The sequence below is a fragment of the Anas platyrhynchos genome, chromosome Z, assembly GCF_047663525.1.
Source record: "Anas platyrhynchos isolate ZD024472 breed Pekin duck chromosome Z, IASCAAS_PekinDuck_T2T, whole genome shotgun sequence".
Classification (NCBI taxonomy): Eukaryota; Metazoa; Chordata; class Aves; order Anseriformes; family Anatidae; genus Anas; species Anas platyrhynchos.
In genome coordinates, this window is record NC_092621.1 from 29,222,455 (window position 1) to 29,241,298 (window position 18,844).

General features: G+C 37.9%; 1 protein-coding gene across 7 annotated transcripts in view; it reads right to left on the minus strand.

The window, feature by feature from the left end:
- The window catches only part of LOC101797104 (histone-arginine methyltransferase CARM1), a 70,395-nt gene extending 51,737 nt beyond the window's left edge, over positions 1–18,658 (minus strand). For 3 of the 7 annotated variants that reach the window (XM_038171131.2, XM_038171130.2, XM_072031314.1), the window contains exons 1-2: positions 18,348–18,658; positions 5,236–5,361 (exon numbers count right to left, since the gene is read on the minus strand). In XM_038171131.2, the coding sequence (XP_038027059.1) occupies positions 5,236–5,361; positions 18,348–18,513 (292 nt within the window). In that variant the 5' untranslated portion in view covers positions 18,514–18,658. Of the gene's footprint in view, positions 1–2,153; positions 2,270–5,235; positions 5,362–18,347 lie in introns of those variants that run through there. The other 4 variants (XM_072031315.1, XM_038171132.2, XM_038171128.2 and 1 more) reach the window with 3 other exon arrangements.
- Positions 18,659–18,844: the final 186 nt, after the last annotated feature.

An 18,844-nucleotide genomic window follows, 5' to 3' on the forward strand; every position in this document is an offset into this window, starting at 1 on the left:
AAGCAAAATACTGTCCTACCTCCAACCTAAATATTCTAACTAAAATAAATTTTCTTCTACCAGAACATTCCATCCATTAGTAAGTAATTCACATTTGAACTAAAATAAAAATGAAGCCAGATTCACAGAGCAGTCAGTTATTATCAAGAAGAATATTAAAGGAGCACCTTTAATTCAAGCTTCAATCACAGCCTAAAGCAATGTGAATTAGCAGATGCTAAAGTTTCCCCCCGCGTCAGTCTCACACTAAAAATATTACCTAAAGAATATTCATAATTCATTAAATGACTTTATGAAGTATCTAAATTTAAATGTTTCACTTTCTTTAGAACAACCATTAGAGTTGTATTAAACAACAGAGAGACAAATGGGTTTTAAAGCTGTAGTTAGATTTACATAAAGGTTGCAAAGATTATTGTCATATTGCAAAACTCAACATTGTATTTTTGGAACTTTTAAACATATTAAGAATTGGATCTTTCACTTTATTCATCTTCAAAATGTGATTTTTATATAAACAATTTTCCTCAAAATATACCTTAAACTTTAATGAAAAATGAATGCTTTAATCATGCTTTAATGAAGAAAGATTATTTGGCTTAATACAGTACAATAGGATGAAATGGAAATATTGAGGCAGATATGGTTGATGTAGGTGGCTTACTTGTGCCTACTAGATGTAAACAACCACAGTATTGAAAGTCTTGGTATATGAAAGGTCTAGCAACACTTAGGGAGAGCCTCGTTGAATGGGTAGACACAGACATGTCTTGCTATCTGGTAGCACAGGTTTAGTGGCAATTTATTTTTAGAGTATTACAAATTGCTCAAAAGCTGGGGATTGATTTTTTTTTTCCAATCCCCTTCAATTTGTCCTCCCAGGAATCAGAATAAACAAGCATTTTAAAATGCTAATGCTAAAAAACATTCCCACAGAAATGTTCAAGGAAAGTCTGGAGAAACAAAAAGTACTGAAAACAGTGCCAGAAGTGCTCAAACCTTGAGCTTTCCCTTAGATTCTACACCTTGAAAACAGTGAGTCAGCTCAAAACACTACAGAATTTTTGTACAGCTGCCTTTAATTGGATGAAGAAAAGCAATGCCATAGAAAATCACAGACTGAGACAGTGGCAAACCCAAAGGTCTGAACAGCAAGACTAATGGATATAGATACAGCAGCAGGCACAGTCACTGGTAGCCTCCTGTGTTCAGATTTACAGATAGATGAACAGTCTCCAAAATCACATGATGAGTATTTGTTCTTGCACACCATAGTCCTCAACTCCAAAAACAACCTGGAAAATTATTAACAGACACCTATTTCCTTGGAATCTGAAGAGGTCAAACTGATGGCTGCATATTCCCAAAGACCATCCAGTGTTTGGGATAGACACATACATGGTTTAACTCAGGGAAAACACCTACAAAGCTTACAGCCACTATATGACAGTGGACAAATGCAAAAACTGAAGTGCAACACAGAACCAAACTCTATGCCCCAGAGGTGATAAGTTAAGGATGACAATTGTGCATGCAGTATGGCTTAAAAATCAAACCTTTTCTGATTTGGGAGTAATTACAGTAGTAGAACCTCCTACTGCTTCTCTGAGACTAACAAATGCTAGATTTCATGATTCCTGTTAGTTGCAATTACAGTCTATGTGTTGAAAGTTCTCTTAAAAAGTTGCACCTCATTGTTCATGCTGTAAAACTCTGCACAAGTTTCAGGCTGCAATATTAAAAACATTTGTGAATTTTACTGTATTTTAAATTGACTGAAACAAAATAAGACTTAGGCAAGCCAAACTCTTTATTTTATTTCTGCTGAAAATTCAAGTCACTACTTCACACAGAATCTAGTGAGCAACCACGGTGTCATTTTGGTTGTTTACTTCGTGAACCTTATTATTAGGTACAAATTCTTACATTTAAACAGCTGAACACCTTTCTTCCAACTACTTGGCCTTCAGGTAAATCCATTAGTTGTCTCTACTTACTGTGCTTTGGATTGCATGACTGTGCAGTCATGGAGTCACACTAAGCTGAGTTCTGGATGAAATTAAAACAAAATATGCATTCCAGGAATAAACTTCAACAGTCAATGTGTATTAAGTATATGAGAATAGTCTAGATCTAGTTCAAAGTATACACACCCTCTATTCTTGCTTCCTTCTCAGGTAAGTACAGTTTGCATACCAGGTCCTCGGCACCAATTTGTTTCTTCAGGACTGTCTGGTTAATGGGATCATAGCTCAACAGATATGTCATTCTGAGAAATAATAATTGAGGGGAAAAAAATCACCATAAGACATACTACGTTCCTTTGCTTAAATTATACTACACTAACAGCATGTGCAGTCTATATACACAAAATAACTATGTATACCTTTAGTATATGTATTACATATATATTAATATGTATATACAGGCACACACTTTTATGTCTCTATCTCAATTCTCTGTGTGGATATCCACAAGTAATATATGTTATTTATAACTACAAACTGTAAGAAGCCCATTTTTATTTTCCTCTATTGTGCTTCTATATAAGTGGCACACATAATTAGAGCTGACAACTTTTAAGATGAGTTTTGCTAGTAAATAAATATCTGCAAAGTACTGGTATGTCTAATGTCTGGACGCACTGTGAAAGTCGTTGGAGAACAGAGTTAGGTTTAAAAGAGAAGGAATCCACATTCTGCCAGAATCAGAAAGAACAATTTATCCTTGCTCATGAACGAATTCTGTGCTAAATTAAGCAGGGCATTTCCACCATGGAGTAGAAAGCTACATACCAAATCTTCCACAGATGAGTTACTGACTGGTTGGTTGATCTGTTACAGAGAAACGATCTTTGTTTTTGAGGGGGGGGGGAGTGGGGGTGGGAAGCCTTTAGGCTACTAACTTTCATATTTATTGCCTGCATGATCCTTCTCAGATGTTTAACATATGTTCAGCAGGAAATGGAAGATACAGTCTGTGATTTATGATGGAAGCCAAACAGCAATTCTCTGTGTGGGCACAAGCAGGGCATTAATTTCCCTCCCCCCTCATTCCTCACTCCTCATCTTCCTCTATCTTCCTAAATGACAGAGGACTTAGGATTTTTAAGGCTTTTACATTGCATTTTCATAGTTAACACTTTTAACATACCAACAAGGAGTTTTCAGACCTTTTTTTTGAATTACAGAATAATTTTCATTTATATACTATATGCATATAAACATTTGAAAATTCATAAAAGTGAGACTAACACCTGCACTTGTATGCAGTTAAAAACAAACAAACAAAAGGTTGGCTTCTTCTTTAAAGGCTTGTCTTCTTTGTAAAAGCAGATACATTTCTCAAGATTAGGGACTACTAGATATACTTAACATGTAGAAGGACCAGAAAACTATTGCTATAGCATGAGGAAAAACCATCCTATCAGTGACTTTCAGTTTAACACAGCATGCAAGACAGAAATATTGACGCTCAATTTTGTCATGTTAAAAAACGATCAGAAATAATAAATTAAGAGATTATCTATACTGTTCTTATCTAATTCATGATATTTAGCTATATAAATTAACTAAAGATAAATCACCAAGGAATACAGCTAAAGAGGGGATTGAATTTACCACTTAATCTTCAAAGTACTCCTCCCAGGAATAATACCATACAGTGTGAAAACTATTTTTTTACAAATACTTGTTTTTAAAGGAGGACAAGAGAACTAATTGGAACTTCATTTGTCTTGGGGTCCCAAACAATCAGTGCCTTTTGGAATCAGGACCTCCATAGGTAAGTAAGCCATGGTAGAGATTGTAGACCAAAGAGTAGAGAAAAACTTGTCTGTCTGCTACCTTAATCACTTGTTATTAGCTATCTATGTAATAAGCCAAGTAAATCACTGAACAACCTAATCTTAATTATCTCCTCAGTTATGATATGGTACTCTGTAGATGCCAACACAAAATTGCAGGCTCAAGAGAAAGAGATCAATGAAAACACAATGCTGAATTGTAATTCTCAAACACGTAAGTTAAAAACAAGCAAGAAAACACGTAACAGCAGCACAACACTAACAGTCATTCTTAGGTTACATTCATATTGTTTTGTAAACTAAGACATTGAAAATGTGAAAAGTTTTTCTTGATGAATACAGATGAAAGGTAGGACTTTAAAGGCCACCAAGATTTGTCACCCAACTGAAAAATTGGGTGAGTCTAAAAACTGCGTTTTCTCTTATAGAGACTGAAGAGCGCATGTTTTGTGTCTGTGTGACCATTCAGAGTTTCTATGAACTCATTGCACAAACCCATATATGTCAAAATTCTCAGCCTTTGATACTTCGAAACACGTACGTATGTTTAAATAAGCTGACAAATAGCAAATATACTTGTTCTGTGACTCAGCTTCCACACAACGTAGAATGGAAATAACCATAATGGATTCCTCTGGAAATCACAAGTCCTGCTATTGTAGTTCTGCTATGTAAGAGCTCCTGCTTCTTGTTAAAGAGGAAGCTGTATGTCACCTGTAGTTATACAATTTCAAAATGAGTTGCAGCCATGCAACTCATACACACTACTCAGAATATTCTAACAGGCAGTCTTTTGAATTTGCTTGCAAAAAAACTAAGAATACTTTTGAAAAAGCCAGTAAGAAGACGTGAAGATAGTATGTAATAGAAAGTAGCGGTTGTTGGATTTATTAAAAAAATGTGACTTAGAACCATAAAAATATAGAGCCAACATTTTACTAAACTAGTTATGTTTCTGTAACAGTGAGTTTGTTTTTACCATCACTACTCACAAAATATCCTGTGAACTACAGGTGTATATTAAAGTACTTTGATTAATTATTCAGATGAACAGATCTGTAAGACAACATCTGAAAGTGGGACAGTAAGTGGCAGATTGCTCATATAGAGTATTACATTTACCAGTTATTACAGTTCATTAATTTAAGTCACATGAATCTGTTATCTACATGTGCTTTTTCTTCATAAAATGAATTTGCAGTTGCTTTGTTAAAGACTTATATTCCCCATGGGAATAGCCCGTACTCCAAAAAGAGACAGTTACAGTGGGTCAGAGGCAGATGAAGTTGTGCAAATCATAACAAAATGTAATATTCAAAAAGCCAGCATGAAACAGTAGTAGAAGACAACAACATGTCTTAAAGCAAAATTTGCCAATACAGTTGGACGACAGGACAGAGAAGATAGCCACAAATATAAGATGTACTTACCAACTTGTGATCTGAACCGAAGCAAGACACTCTTGAATCCCAGTGTAATTAACAAAGACTCTTTTCCCACACGACAGTATTCAGTGTTTCTGTTAACTAAGCATCTAAGCACACAGATGCCATCATCTGAGGGAAAAAAAATACTTTAGAAAACTTCAAGTAGTTAAAAACAAAGACATATAAAGAACTAGATGTCTCTTTCGATTAACAATATACATAAACATATATCTGAAGTATACAACTTGGGGGGCAACGAATATTCTCTAAACTGTTCTTACTTAAGCCGATTTTCCAGTCATCTACAGCTTTGCAAAAAATTCATCCAACTTATCATACATACTTTCTTGAAGTTGCCCTGTCCTCAGAAGAAGGAAAGATAAGTGCCTAAATTAATTTTTTACCTCAATCCAAACAAGGTCATAATTGAACATTATTTCTCCTTGTTTTGTTTCCACAATCCCATATGCACATTTCTTGACAATCTCTAGAGAACCTGCTCAGGCACATGAAATGGCAGGGAAAAGAGTCAGGAATAAATTACATCAGCTAAACAAGACATAACCCATACCTTTTCTTTAAACACACACTACATCCCACCTCATGTGTGGCAACTATCAACAAACCTACCATGTGAGGTAAAACAATGTAATTTTTCTGAAAATGAAGAAAACACGTATGTTAGAGCTAGGTGTCAAAGCATCAGAGGGCAAGCTTCTGTGCTGTGCTCCTTAAGGAGTGGGATCAGTATCAGAAGCTTAAGTAGTACAGTCAGCAAACACCATGCACTCAGCAGCTACGGACATGGGCTAAACCAGGCAAAGCTTTTAAATTATGCTTTTTATTTTTCTTTGTTATATATGTCTTCATCCCTCAAACAGCAAAGCTCCAAGATTCCATTTCCCTGGACAACTCTTGAATTCATTTTAGTCAACTCTGCTGCAGAGAGTTAAGTTCCTCCCATGCACATTTTATCCTTATGGAGAAAAATGATAAAATAAATAAAATAAACAAAAAATAAAAGGCTTAAGGAAAAACAGAAATAAAATAGAGAATTAAAATCAAAAGTACAGGAATTAGCAGCACCACAGAAAAGTGATATACTGCAATATGTTTGAAAGTACAAGAGAAAAACTGAAGGACAGCCAGAATGAATTTACACACATATCTGAAGTAGTTAAAAACAGCCAGAAGAAATCATACATCTTGAAAAAGCAAGAGACATGATAAATAAATTATTAATAAAAGTTCAGTGGAAAGCTAACTATGCAATGCTCACTATGTTATTGTACTAACAATGCTTGAAAGACCACAGAGGGCAAGAAGGCAGACACAGACACATGGAGGTACCACAGAGGTACTCAGTACATTTTGAAACCTTACATTTCACAGCACTTGCTGTAATGATAAGTGAACAGAACAGATAGAAAGATCATTGTATAATGCTCCATATCTCAAGCAAGGTTTAATCAGGAAAAAAAAATAAAAAAAAAAAGATGTGTCCCACCTGTGCCACACTCACAAGTGGGTGAGTGTGGCACACACACACACAATTGCATCTGTAGCCTCTTCCACAATTTAGGCTTGTAAGCAAACTGAAGGAACACCAGCTTTGTACTTCTGCTACAGTAGGTCTAACGCACAGCTGGCTACTTTTCCACAGCTCAAGGACTTTTTCCTTAGCATTAGCACTAATTTCCAAGGCTTTATTCACATTCTACTATTTTTACAGTGTTTGCACCTATAGTCTTGTACATAGGTCTCAGACTTGGATAATGAAAATTCTTCAACTAAGGAACCATTACATATTCATGCATGTAAAAATTAAAAGTATCCTTCAGTTGATCTATTACACAACTCTATCCTCAACGTTCAAATGTTACTTCCATTGTAAATCCCTGGAGTACTCAAGGGACAGACTAACCAAAAGGAAGCAGTAAGAAGACTTGAAATAACACTCACCACTTCCACAAATAATGGTGATGAATATACCCATATACATGCTATTCCCTACTCGCCAGCTGCTCTTTTGTTTTTAGCCTTCTATTCCTTGGGCTGAACAAAAGCCAGCTCCCTTAGCCTCATTTTGTAAACCATATGTTATAGTTCCCTAACTATATGGGCTTACTATGGTTTGCCAAAACATTTCATAGATTTGCAAAGTGGTAAGCATGTAGTCTTCTGGAGTTTTGTTTGGATCACACATCTTATTTTTCCCCAAACCTAAACTTATCTTTCACCCATATCCAGCAACACTACTCTCCTTCCTTCGAAAGAGTTATATATACTCCATCAGCTATTTAAAATCATCAGTACTGAAAAAACAATCAAGTTAAGTATAAATGCAAAGCACTCTATATATACAACAATACAATGTGAATGAACCGATTTTTGGTTCACGCTGTCTATAAACACCCACAAAAATTGTCTTTTTACCTGTACCTCAATTCATTCATACTGATCTGATTGACAATTCCTAAATAGGCTGGAGCAATGAACCTTCTAGAAACATACATGCTTTCTAATATTATTTCTCTACCTCACAGGTACAAGAAAAACATCCTTTCAAAGTCTTCCAGTGGACCCTTAACACTTACTCTCAGAATCACTGCATAATTCAGGCTATAAGGGCTCCAGTCCAACCTTGTATTAAAAGCAGAATCAGGTGAGAAATCAGACCGATAGCTCAGTGCTTTACCCAACAAGGTCTTTAAGACCTCCAAGGATGGAGATGGCAAAACTTTTCCAGGCAACCCATTTCAGCACCTTGTAACTCTTGCAGCATGGTGTTTTTACTTGAATCCAGTCAGTATCTCCCCCATTGTCAGACACCCTCAACACTATGCCTGAATTTTCAGGGCCATTACTTATTGAACTCAAAGTGTAGATGGTAACCATGATAAACAGGAAGGTCTCAGGATAGACCTCTGTAATATAGGTAACCAGCCTCCAGATGGAATACTGGAATGCACTCATTTTAATTAGTGATGCAGCCCTTCTTTCACACACCTAGCTATCCAATCAAATAGCCATAATATCCCAAGTTAGATACAAGGATGGTGTGTTAAACTGTCAAAAGTCTTGATGAATTTGAGATAGATAATATCTACTGCTCTCTCATCATCCACATATCTAGCCATCTTATTACTGAATGCGACCAGATAGATGAAGGATGAAGACTGTTGTTCCCACATTCTTATTCTATGCACTTGGAAATGGTTTCCAAGATGATTTCTTCCACTGTCTTCCCTAGAACCAAAGCAAAGCTGAACTTCCTGAAGGTCTTCAGATGATCCTTTCTGCCCTTGCTGAGGAAAAGCGTAACATTCCTTTCCCCATTTTTCAAGGTCCTCTCTGGAGCTCCATGACAGAATGCCTTCACAATGACACCAACCAGTTTCCTCAGAACTCTTGGATGCCTCTGTCCTCTTTATGGTAGTTTCTTTCAGCTTAGTACCGCATGTAGACACAGAAGACAGGTAAGCCTTGTTAATGAAGACTGAGATAAAGGGACTAAAAAAGGACTAAGTACCCCAGTCTCACCTATGCCTCCTATCACAGAGTCACCACCCCATTCAGAAGCAGGATGAAACTTTTTTTTTTTTTTTATTTAAATGATAGTGCAGCAACAAAAGCTCTTGTTATCCTTGACATCACTTGCTAGTTTGAAGTCCAGATGAACTTTGTCTTTCCAAGTGTCATTCCTTCAGGACTGGACAAAGTTTCTACACTGCTTTTGTGTAGCCTGTCCCTGCTTTCCTGTACATATCAGCTCTACACTGCATCTCTGTCATGAATTCCCTATTTAGCCAAACTGATCTCCTGGTTCTTTTCTTCATTCTATCTGGATACACTGTTTGAGTGCTGGGAGGATGCTGTCCTTAAAGATCTGTGAGCTCTTGAGCTCTTTCATCTTTCAGAGTTGCTTCTTATGGGATCATACCTACCAGTTCCCTGAGCAGCACGTCTGCTCTCTTCTATCCATAATCTGTCCTCTGCTACTCTTCTATCTCCACTCCAGATCTTCAAATTGTTATTCCATGACTGGTACAGCCAAGGCTGCTATTGATAATATTGTCCCCCTTTCAAAACTTGAAAATATGGATTTGTTGCGGTACTCCTGTAAGACTTCTACTGATATCACCAGGCTTTTGACTAGTCCTTAAATATGTAGGTATGCATATTAAGTGAACTTAGATCTTGACTTTCACTAATTAAATGTGCTAATTTACCTCAGTATTTTTTTTAGGTGCTTGACCTTTTGTATGAAGAATGAGGATAAGTGCCTGCATCATCTCATGTGTGAGGTACAAACACAGAGACATTCAGAGCTATTCAGAAAACTACACAGAAAGCAATGTTGGAATGAGTCATGCTTGATAACATTGATAACAAAAAACATAATTCGTTTTACAAAAAAAAAAAAAAAAAAAGAGGACAGCAAGTTGATATAGTTGATATTTAGAACCAAGGGCTCTGTTTTTTTTTTTCCAATACGCAACCCACCTTACCCAACAACTTCCTTTTGCCTGTAATTTCAGTAGTGATGACTGCTCTAAGTATTAACTGCACGATTTAAAACCTAATAGCCTAATACATGACAAAAAAACAGCATCAGAAAGTGTAGTGAATCTTTGTGATATAGATTCACAATGCTGACAGTTTAGGACTACTGCCCTCTTGGTATCCTGACTGGCTTGGATGTAGTTTATAAGAGCTCAAGCAAGTATTCTAAAAATAACCACCCCAGGAATGTGGTTTGAGGGACAGAATATAAGAACTGCTTTAACTGAACTATACTGACCTTCAGAGAAATTACTTTTTATTATTTACATTTTACATTTACATTATTTACATTTAAATTGTTATTTACATTTAAATAACATTGAACTTTCTCAGTCTTTCCAGTCTGAGAAATGAATAATGAATTATACACCAGTATCTCTAACAGAGTATTAAGAATTACTGTTGTCACTGTTCTGCTATAAACAAACAGTTTCATTAACTTCAAATTAGAAAGTATTAATCATAGTCTACTATGCTAAATTACTGTAGATTAGTGACATGGAAGCATTATAGCACTGAGCTGTCAAGCGAGACATGTGAATACAATGGTAATGTATATGTTACTTCCTTGTATTTTTAAAGGACATAGAATAAAAAAGTCAAAAATAGCATTTCATAATACCTCATAGTGCTAGTGTCATGCTACTGGTGTTTACTTGGCTTGAAATTTAATGGGTCAATGAATCTCCTTTTTTATACAAAAACTTCTTGGAGAGGAAGGGCCTGGTGTAAAGTTACCAAATTTGCAGAAAGAGAAGGCCAGGCTTGTTTCCTCACACTGCAAAACCTTTTCTAATTTCAATAAAATATATTCACTTCTGCTTAAATTTTGCTTGTTTTATGTCCATACATTTTGAGAGTATCATTATAATTCAGCTACACTTTTATATAAATAAGATTTTAAAAGAATAAAATACCATAAAACTATCAAAGAAAAGCTACAATGATACATGCCTTTTGACCATCTGTATTTAAATTATAACAAGACTGTAGATTGAAAAGCACAGTGTTCTCTGGACTGTACACCACAATTAGCAGCAGCACTTTTAAAAGAATTAATGGGTGCAGTGCAGCAAAAAATGCCAGCAGCAACTAATCTATCACCTTGATAATTAAGCTTCTTCCATTTTGTACTGAGGAGTAAACTAACAGATTAAATGCCTAAATATTTATTAGCCAATGCAAATTATTATAAAATATAAATAATAGAATAAATAAATAATAATAAAAAAGGTTGTTTGTTTCTTGGAAACTTCCTCTTTTAATAGTGATAAAGAAATGAAGGAGAGCATTAAATTAAGAATCTCTTATCCATGAGTATCTAATGAAAGTAATCTTCTGTTTATGACTAGCAACTTAAAATTAGGGAAATTAAGAAACTGTAGTCACTGCCCAATACATGAGTTAAACAAGAAAACAAGACAGTGTTTTAAATTTTTATGAACTGGTGAGAGGTATCAAGAAAGAAAGAAACAAGTCCCAGAAATCCCCAGGACAACAGTAATTTTTATTGCCTTACCTCAGAATCCTGTAGTTTGCTAAGAAGTCTGTAATTTTCAGTCATTTATGGCTGCTGCTTCCAAAACAGCAGAAATAACTTATTTTATTAACTTAGTACATCTTAATTACACGTGATATATTTGAAGTAGTTTTTTCATTTTAGAAATATTTTATTTGCTTCATGAATGTTTTTGATGTATGATTTGACAAAAATTCATGCAGACAACACAGTATTACTTTCTACTCAGAAAGGCATAGTCGCTGTGTATGGTGGAGTTACGAATTTTTAAACACAGAGCATGGTAACTAGTAGATATTCAAGAATTCCTATATCTGGACAAATAATTGGAACTTCTTTCTATTAAATATGTCCCACACTTGTTTGGACCTATTATTGCCTCCACCTGCACTGCCTTGTACACATTTACATCATTAGGAAATCAAACAAGCAGACATGCATTTAGGAAAACTAAGCTGTTAATACAGCGTTTCTGCTACCGTTTTAGAAAACACCTTAAATTAGGTCCACATTCAGCAAAACCCACTGCATAATTGAAACATTCTGTGCATATGACTGTGTGAAATGTATGGAATGCCTCTCTCTAATGCACACTCTTTAGCTGCCAGAAGAATATGTTATTCAAGCAGATGGCACCAAAATGATCAGGCCATGTTGGCCTCAGTGCAGATGGTTTGCTTTCCAGATGTCTATTATTAAACAGTTGCAATTCGTTTTCTGGCTACAAAGAACCTGATCCTATGGACACATGCAGAGGTAATGACACCCATGCTACTTTCAAGAATACTGCCAACTGAATTTAATGGCAATAAATCACAGAGACAAAATAACTAGTGTAGATTTTTACAGAATGAGGGTTTCTGTCAGCCTCACTGAAAACTAAACAGCTGAACAGAGAAGGATATAAAATGTTCATGTTGTGTTTTCAGGTGCAGAGACCTTAACTAATTTATACATAGCATGTAAGATTATTGAAAGGGTAATATAATTTACCTTGTACTTACTTACCTCACAATCTAAATGTATATGTACACAGAGTCAGTTCTACCCAGAGACTAAATAAATGAAAATTCACCCACAGAAAATTCAAGACAAGATAGGAAAATACCATCAAAATGCACCAGTAATAGGACTTTTATTATGTTAATACAAACATGTAGAGGTGACCTGTGAGGGTACAGTTTTGACACCACAACTATATAGAAATCTTTTTGTGTTTTTAGAAAACTAGTTCAGTCATCTTCAGTTCACAGGACTAAACGAGTAGAGACTTTTATTGTATGAGAGAGGAGTACAGGTTCACTGCACTAAAATGCATTGCAGTGCAGAAGCTCTGCCAGCTATGAAAACATCTCCCTGACCAAAGTTTTCAGTTGACTTTTTATCGCTTTTACAATAAATACACTGATCCTTTTACTTGGTTTTGGTTGGAGAAGAGACAGGCAGAAGCATCATAAGGCTCCCTTGAAATTAGTGAAAACTTTCCCACTAGTATTACCACGTTTTGAATGAAATCCTTTTGGCATCTACCCATACATTTTCTCTGTGTATGCAGTTCAACTGAGCAAAATAGTGCACCTGGATCAGGGCACAAATCCCAAGCACAAATACAGGCTGAGAATGGATTGAGAGCAGGCCTTATGAGAAGCACCCAGGGGTGTTGGTGGATGAGAAGTTTGACATCAGCCAGCCAATTGTACTTGCAGCCCAGAAAACCAACCATATTCTGTGCTGCATCAAAAGATGCCTTGCCAGCAGGTGGAAGGAGGTGATTCTTCCCCTCAGCTCTGCTCTTGTAAGACCCCACCTGGAGCACTGTGTTCAGCTCTGGAGCCCCCAGCACAAGAAAAACACAGAAGTATCGGAATGAGCCCGGATAAGGGCTACAAGGATAATCAAGGGGCTGGAGTTCCTTTCCTGTTAAGACATGCTGATGGAGCTGGAATTGTTCAGCCTGGAGAAGAGAAGGCTACGGGGAGACCTTATAGTGGCCTTCCAGTACCTAAAGGGGGTCTACAATAAAGCTGGGGAGGGACTCTTTGTCGCAGAGTGTAGTGATAGGACAAGGGGGAATGGCTTTAAACTAAAAGAAGGTGGGTATAGATTATATATAATGAAAAAATTCTTTACTCAGAGAGTGGTGAGGCACTGGCACAGGTTGCCCAGAGAAGCTGTGGATGTCCCATCCCTGGAAGTGTTCAAGGCCAGGCTGGATGGGATTTTGAGCAACATTGTCTGGTGGAAGGGGTAATCCCCCCCATGGTTGGGGATTAGAACGGGTTGACCTTTAAGGTTCCTTCCAACCCAAGCCATTCTATGATTATATGATTCTAAATAAACCAATCCCCATAAAAACCCGAATAACTTCCCTTCTTTCCTCAAAAACAAACTCAGAAAAGTAAATGTATTTCAGAGGGCTGACAAATGTTAAACTCAACCTAGATTACTGTGACACTTAATGGCTGACTCATAGATTTTTTAAAAACAAACAAACAAACAAAAACACAAAACTGTCTAGTAAGGCATGCTTCTTTGTTAGTTTTGCAATCTAGAGGAAAACAAACAAACAAACAAACAAAACAAGGATCTCCTCCTTTACTCCCTACTGGCTTTTTAAAATCCCTATGTTCTAGTTAGGCTCTGAACTCCTTGAGAAATAACTATTCTGTTTTTTTTAGGTATCTGAGCAGCACTGCAAAACATTTAAAAGCAAACATACAAAATTTATTTATTTTCATATACATAAGTGTATTTTCACCGTGTTTCAGCATGTTGCCTATCTAGGTAGTGAGGAAAAAAATGCATACAAAATATATTATTGTGGAAAATATGTATAGTTTTCCATGGCACCTATTTCCAACCAACCTATCTCTTCTTCAAATGAGCACTGGATGTTCAAAGTCCTAATTTAGTTCAGATTAAGCTGCAGAAAAAGGAACACAATCTAAAAGTACTTTTATTCAGTAAGGATTTTAAATATTACCTGGTTCATTTAGGACTATTTATTGTCGTGAAAAAAAGTTTCCAGCCTTGTCACCTTACTAGCACATAGACTGGACAATTTTGACTCATTCTCAAGATCCTTCCTCAAAGTTTAAGTTCATAAACAGCTGGAATCATCCCATAAACTCCCTCAAGACATATCTTGAAACCTTTGCAAGACAGTTAAAGAAAGTCAGGAAACAATTACAGTTTTGTTTTGTTTTGTTTTCCTAGAAAGCTGTACTAACAGCAACAGCATAAAGACCATCAAATTGCACCTTAAAATTGCAGGCATGTGAGAAGGAACTGGTTCAGAGGGCAAACACACTAACAGGATAATAAGGTTGGGCAAATATAGTGGCTTCTCATCATTATAGATGATGCTATTTACAGTACATTAAGCTCTAACACTTCCAGTACCAGCATCATACACTATAAAGATATTTCAACCCATCTACAAATAGTCTCATTGCCACTGTTTCTAAGCACCACACAACTTTAAACATTTAGCTTTACCACATGGCTGATGGGTCAAGAAGTTTTATCACCATATTTTTACAGACAGATTAGCTGTATTGTTGAGGCAGACACTTCATAGGAGAGCACAGAACTGAGATCAGGCTTCCCTATTCCCCAGGTATCCCTAGCCAGAGCACCACATTTAATATACAGCACATGCAATGTGATGGTTAAAAAAAAAGCCTAACAAGAGTTAGTTAAGATGGGAGAAGCAAAATAATAATCATCATCATCACCAAAAAGTAAAAGAAAAAAAGAGGAAGCAAACAAAACACACGTACAAACACACAAATAATAAATACATTAAAAAATAAAATAAAATAAAATCCCATCAACAGCAACAACCACAAACAAGCTACCCAGAATCTACTGTAGTCTTTCAAGTTAGTTATCGAACTTCTTTATTCAGTCTTTACTATCTCTCTATATACTTACCTACTTACTTATAAAAACACACGCCTGTGTGTGTGTATATATATATATATATATATATGTACATCTATATTCATGCAAATACAAAAAATGAGTGCTTTTTATTTTAATGGTGAGTCATGCTCCTACTGCAAAACTGACACTTCTCCTTTATCTACATCTCCTTGCAGGTACAACGAGACCATATTGACTAGCAAGCTACTTACATACTTCAAAAAAAACCCAACAAACTTCTGTAGGGAAGAAAGAAAAATTTGCACTGGAGAAATAACAAAAAGATCCTTTTAGAACTTAAATTTAAGGATTTATCTACTCAACTAACCACTAGAATACTTAGTACTATGATATGAAACAGTTAAAAGAAAACAAACAAACAAACAAAACAGGATTACTGTTTCTAATCATACCACGTTCAACAACACTACAATTCCTTCAAATGCACTATTCTGCTTATGCAATATCCCTTTAGGAGGGGCAGGGAAAATGAAAAGTAAACAAAAAAGGCCTGAAAATAACCATTATAATTTATAGAAATGTTAAGTGCTTTCTTTACCACCTCCCACCTACCCCTCCAAACCTTTTGTGCTTCCCTGATGGATATTGAAACAAGAGGGAAAGGACAGCTAAAAGCCTCCATATCACCTCCATGTCAGAGTGTACATGACTTTTATGTATAAAATGTTAACTAAGTGATCTATTCAAACTTTCTCTAGCAATTGTGATCTATTCAAACTTTCTTTAGTAATTGATTTTTCCACACTAGAAAAAAATGAAGATTTTCATGGTGGAAAAAGAAATGTCAAACTACATCAGATCTGCTGTTTAGAATGGTTCACAGTGGTTGCCCTGGTCCTACTGGGTACACTATTCCTGGTACAAGCCAGGATGCCATTGGCCTTCTTGGCCACCTGGGCACACTGCTGGCTCATGTTCATGGGAGCATCAACCAGCACCCCCAGGTCCTTTTCCTCTGCACAGCTTTCCAGCCACTCTGCGCGAAGTCTGTAGCACTGCATGGAGTTGTTGTGACCAAAGTTCAGGACTCAGCGGTTAGCCATGCTGAACCTCATCCCATTGACCTCTGCACATCAACCCATCCTGTCCAGGTCCCTCTGCAGGGCCTTCCTACCCTCTGGCAGATTGACACTTCCTCCAAACTTGGTGTCCTCTGCAAATGTACTGAGGGTGCACTCAATTCCCTCATCCAAGTCATCAGTACAGATGTTAAAGAGGATGGGCTCCAACACAGATCCCTGGGGAACACCACTGATGACTGGGATTTTTCATATGCTTCTTCAGGCACAGTATTACTTTCTGAAGAGTATGTGACAACTTAAAAAAAATTATCAATAACTCAAACAAAAATGGTTGTTATTTTTCCTAGAGTTCCAAAGTTGGAATTCAGAGAGGCAACTTTTTAGATGATGTGATGGATCTTAAACATGAGTGACAATGTAAAATGCAACTTTCTTTGGGGCTTTTACTTACTGTATTAATTCTTCCAAAATTCATGGCCATCCACAAGATGCATCAGTTTCCAGCTCTCCTTGGAGAGGAGAGGTCTCCAAGAAAGTGCTGGACAACTCACCAGAAAACCTGATGGACCTTGCCCTCAAATGGCTGTAGCTCCAGATCAGCACTGGGCCCACTGTATAGCATTCAGAAGTGTACTTGCGTCCTGCCTTTGGTGCCTGTACTTTATAAAGTCCAGTGCTTCTTCTCACTCTACATGTATTAACAACGCATTGTGGAGTTTCGTTATCTCTCCCATCAGGGAGATGGGAGAAAGTCTTTGCCTGGTAAACCACAATCCTTCATTCTTTCCTGTTTCAACACCTTGTGTTTATCTGTGAGTTTGTGCATCTCTCAGGGTCACAACCAGTGGTTCCACTTACAGAGAAATTCTACAGCTTCCAACTCCTTCCAGAGGACATAGAGTAGTTGTATTGATTTCTGAGTATAGAGGTAACTATAGACAAACACACTACATTGGTAAAACTGGAGTATTTCAAACTAGGTGTTTGCAGATTGTTTCTCCCATCTAATGCACAAAGCATTCAAACATTGTTACTGAACTCCCAGATACTGCTGAAAAGATTTGTGTTATGTATATGTCTGTGTTATGTCTGGTAGGGCATAGCTTCAACATCTTCATATGAAATGAAGAAGAGGAAAGAAAATAGCTTGCACCTTAGAACAGGTTTGCAATTCCCCCCTTTTACCAAGAATAGCACAGCTGTATATTGATGTTCAAAGATGCATCCTCTTTCAGAATTTACCAGACAAGTCTTCAGTGAATGCCTGGCAACACTGAAGTGTTAAAATAAATACAAAAGTATTTTTTAAAATCCCTTCTGCATCTTCAGAGTTTTCGGTTGTGTTCTATGTGAGCCCTTCCAAGAAAAAATCTGGTAACAATGTTACCCAGTTCCAGCAGGTCTTTCATACGCTTGCATGCAAGAATGAGCAAATGTGAAATGAAAGACCAATACAACAACATTAACTACATCAAATTAATACAACCTAAGTTGGAAGCAGATCTTGTGGTTAGTGGTTAGTTTATGTCATTCACACTTCCTTAAATGGCATGTTAAGTGTCTGATAATACAAGCAAACATTGAGTATATGACATGGCTAGTATATATTGAATTTGAACTGTTCACATACTGGTTTATTCAGATGGAATCAGAATCCTTTAGATTGGAAAAGACCTCTAAGATTATAAAGTCCAACCTTTAACATGGCTGACCCAAGCCTAAACTAGACTGTAACCCGTATATTTCAGCAATCTTGTCAGAAGTCACTCAGCTCACTCTTCACAAATCAGTCCCAACAAGCGCTGTGTGTCTCGACCTGTGTAGGACTGCGCTCATATTCACCCACCTCGTTGACAGCATATTTCATTACTTCCTATAGATACAGCAGTTGCTGCTTTTCCCCAGTCATCCCACCGTGAGGAATCAGGGAGAGTTTGTTTCAGCTTTCAGTGCCAGCCCATTCATTTATCAGCCTGCAAAGACCAAAATCTGAATGGGGCTCTCTCTGCCCGGCTCTACCCGCACAGCTACGAACCCCACTGGCGGCGGAGGCACTTTACCGTCTGTCACGGTCAGCCTGGCGTCCTCTCCCGGCTGCAGCTCCAGCTGCAGGGCTTTCTGGCTGGGGCTGGCGAGCCGCAGCCCCGCCAGGAGCTCCTCGCTGAGGAAGAGCAGCCTCACGCCGCACCGCAGCGGCTGCTGCGCCTGAAGAGACGCCGCGGCCATCGACACCGCCACCGCCGCACGGCACCGCCTCGGCCACCAGCCGGAGCTGCGGCTGCCTCCTGACAGCGCCGTGGGGAGGCTGCGAGGAGCCTGCCCCGAGCGGCGGAGCCTCCCCCCGGCGCTGCCCGGCACCTGCCCGGCAGCCGCGCCCCGCCCCGCGCCGCAGGGCGCTCCTCAGCCCCGTGGCGGAGGGCACGGGCGGCAGCGGGCTCCCGCGGCCCGGCAGCGACACCTCGCGGCCGCAGCGCCGCCACCGCACCGCGGGGACACGGGGACCGGCGCGGGGCCGGGACCGGCACGGGGGGAGGCGGCGCGGCCCGAGCCGGGCTCC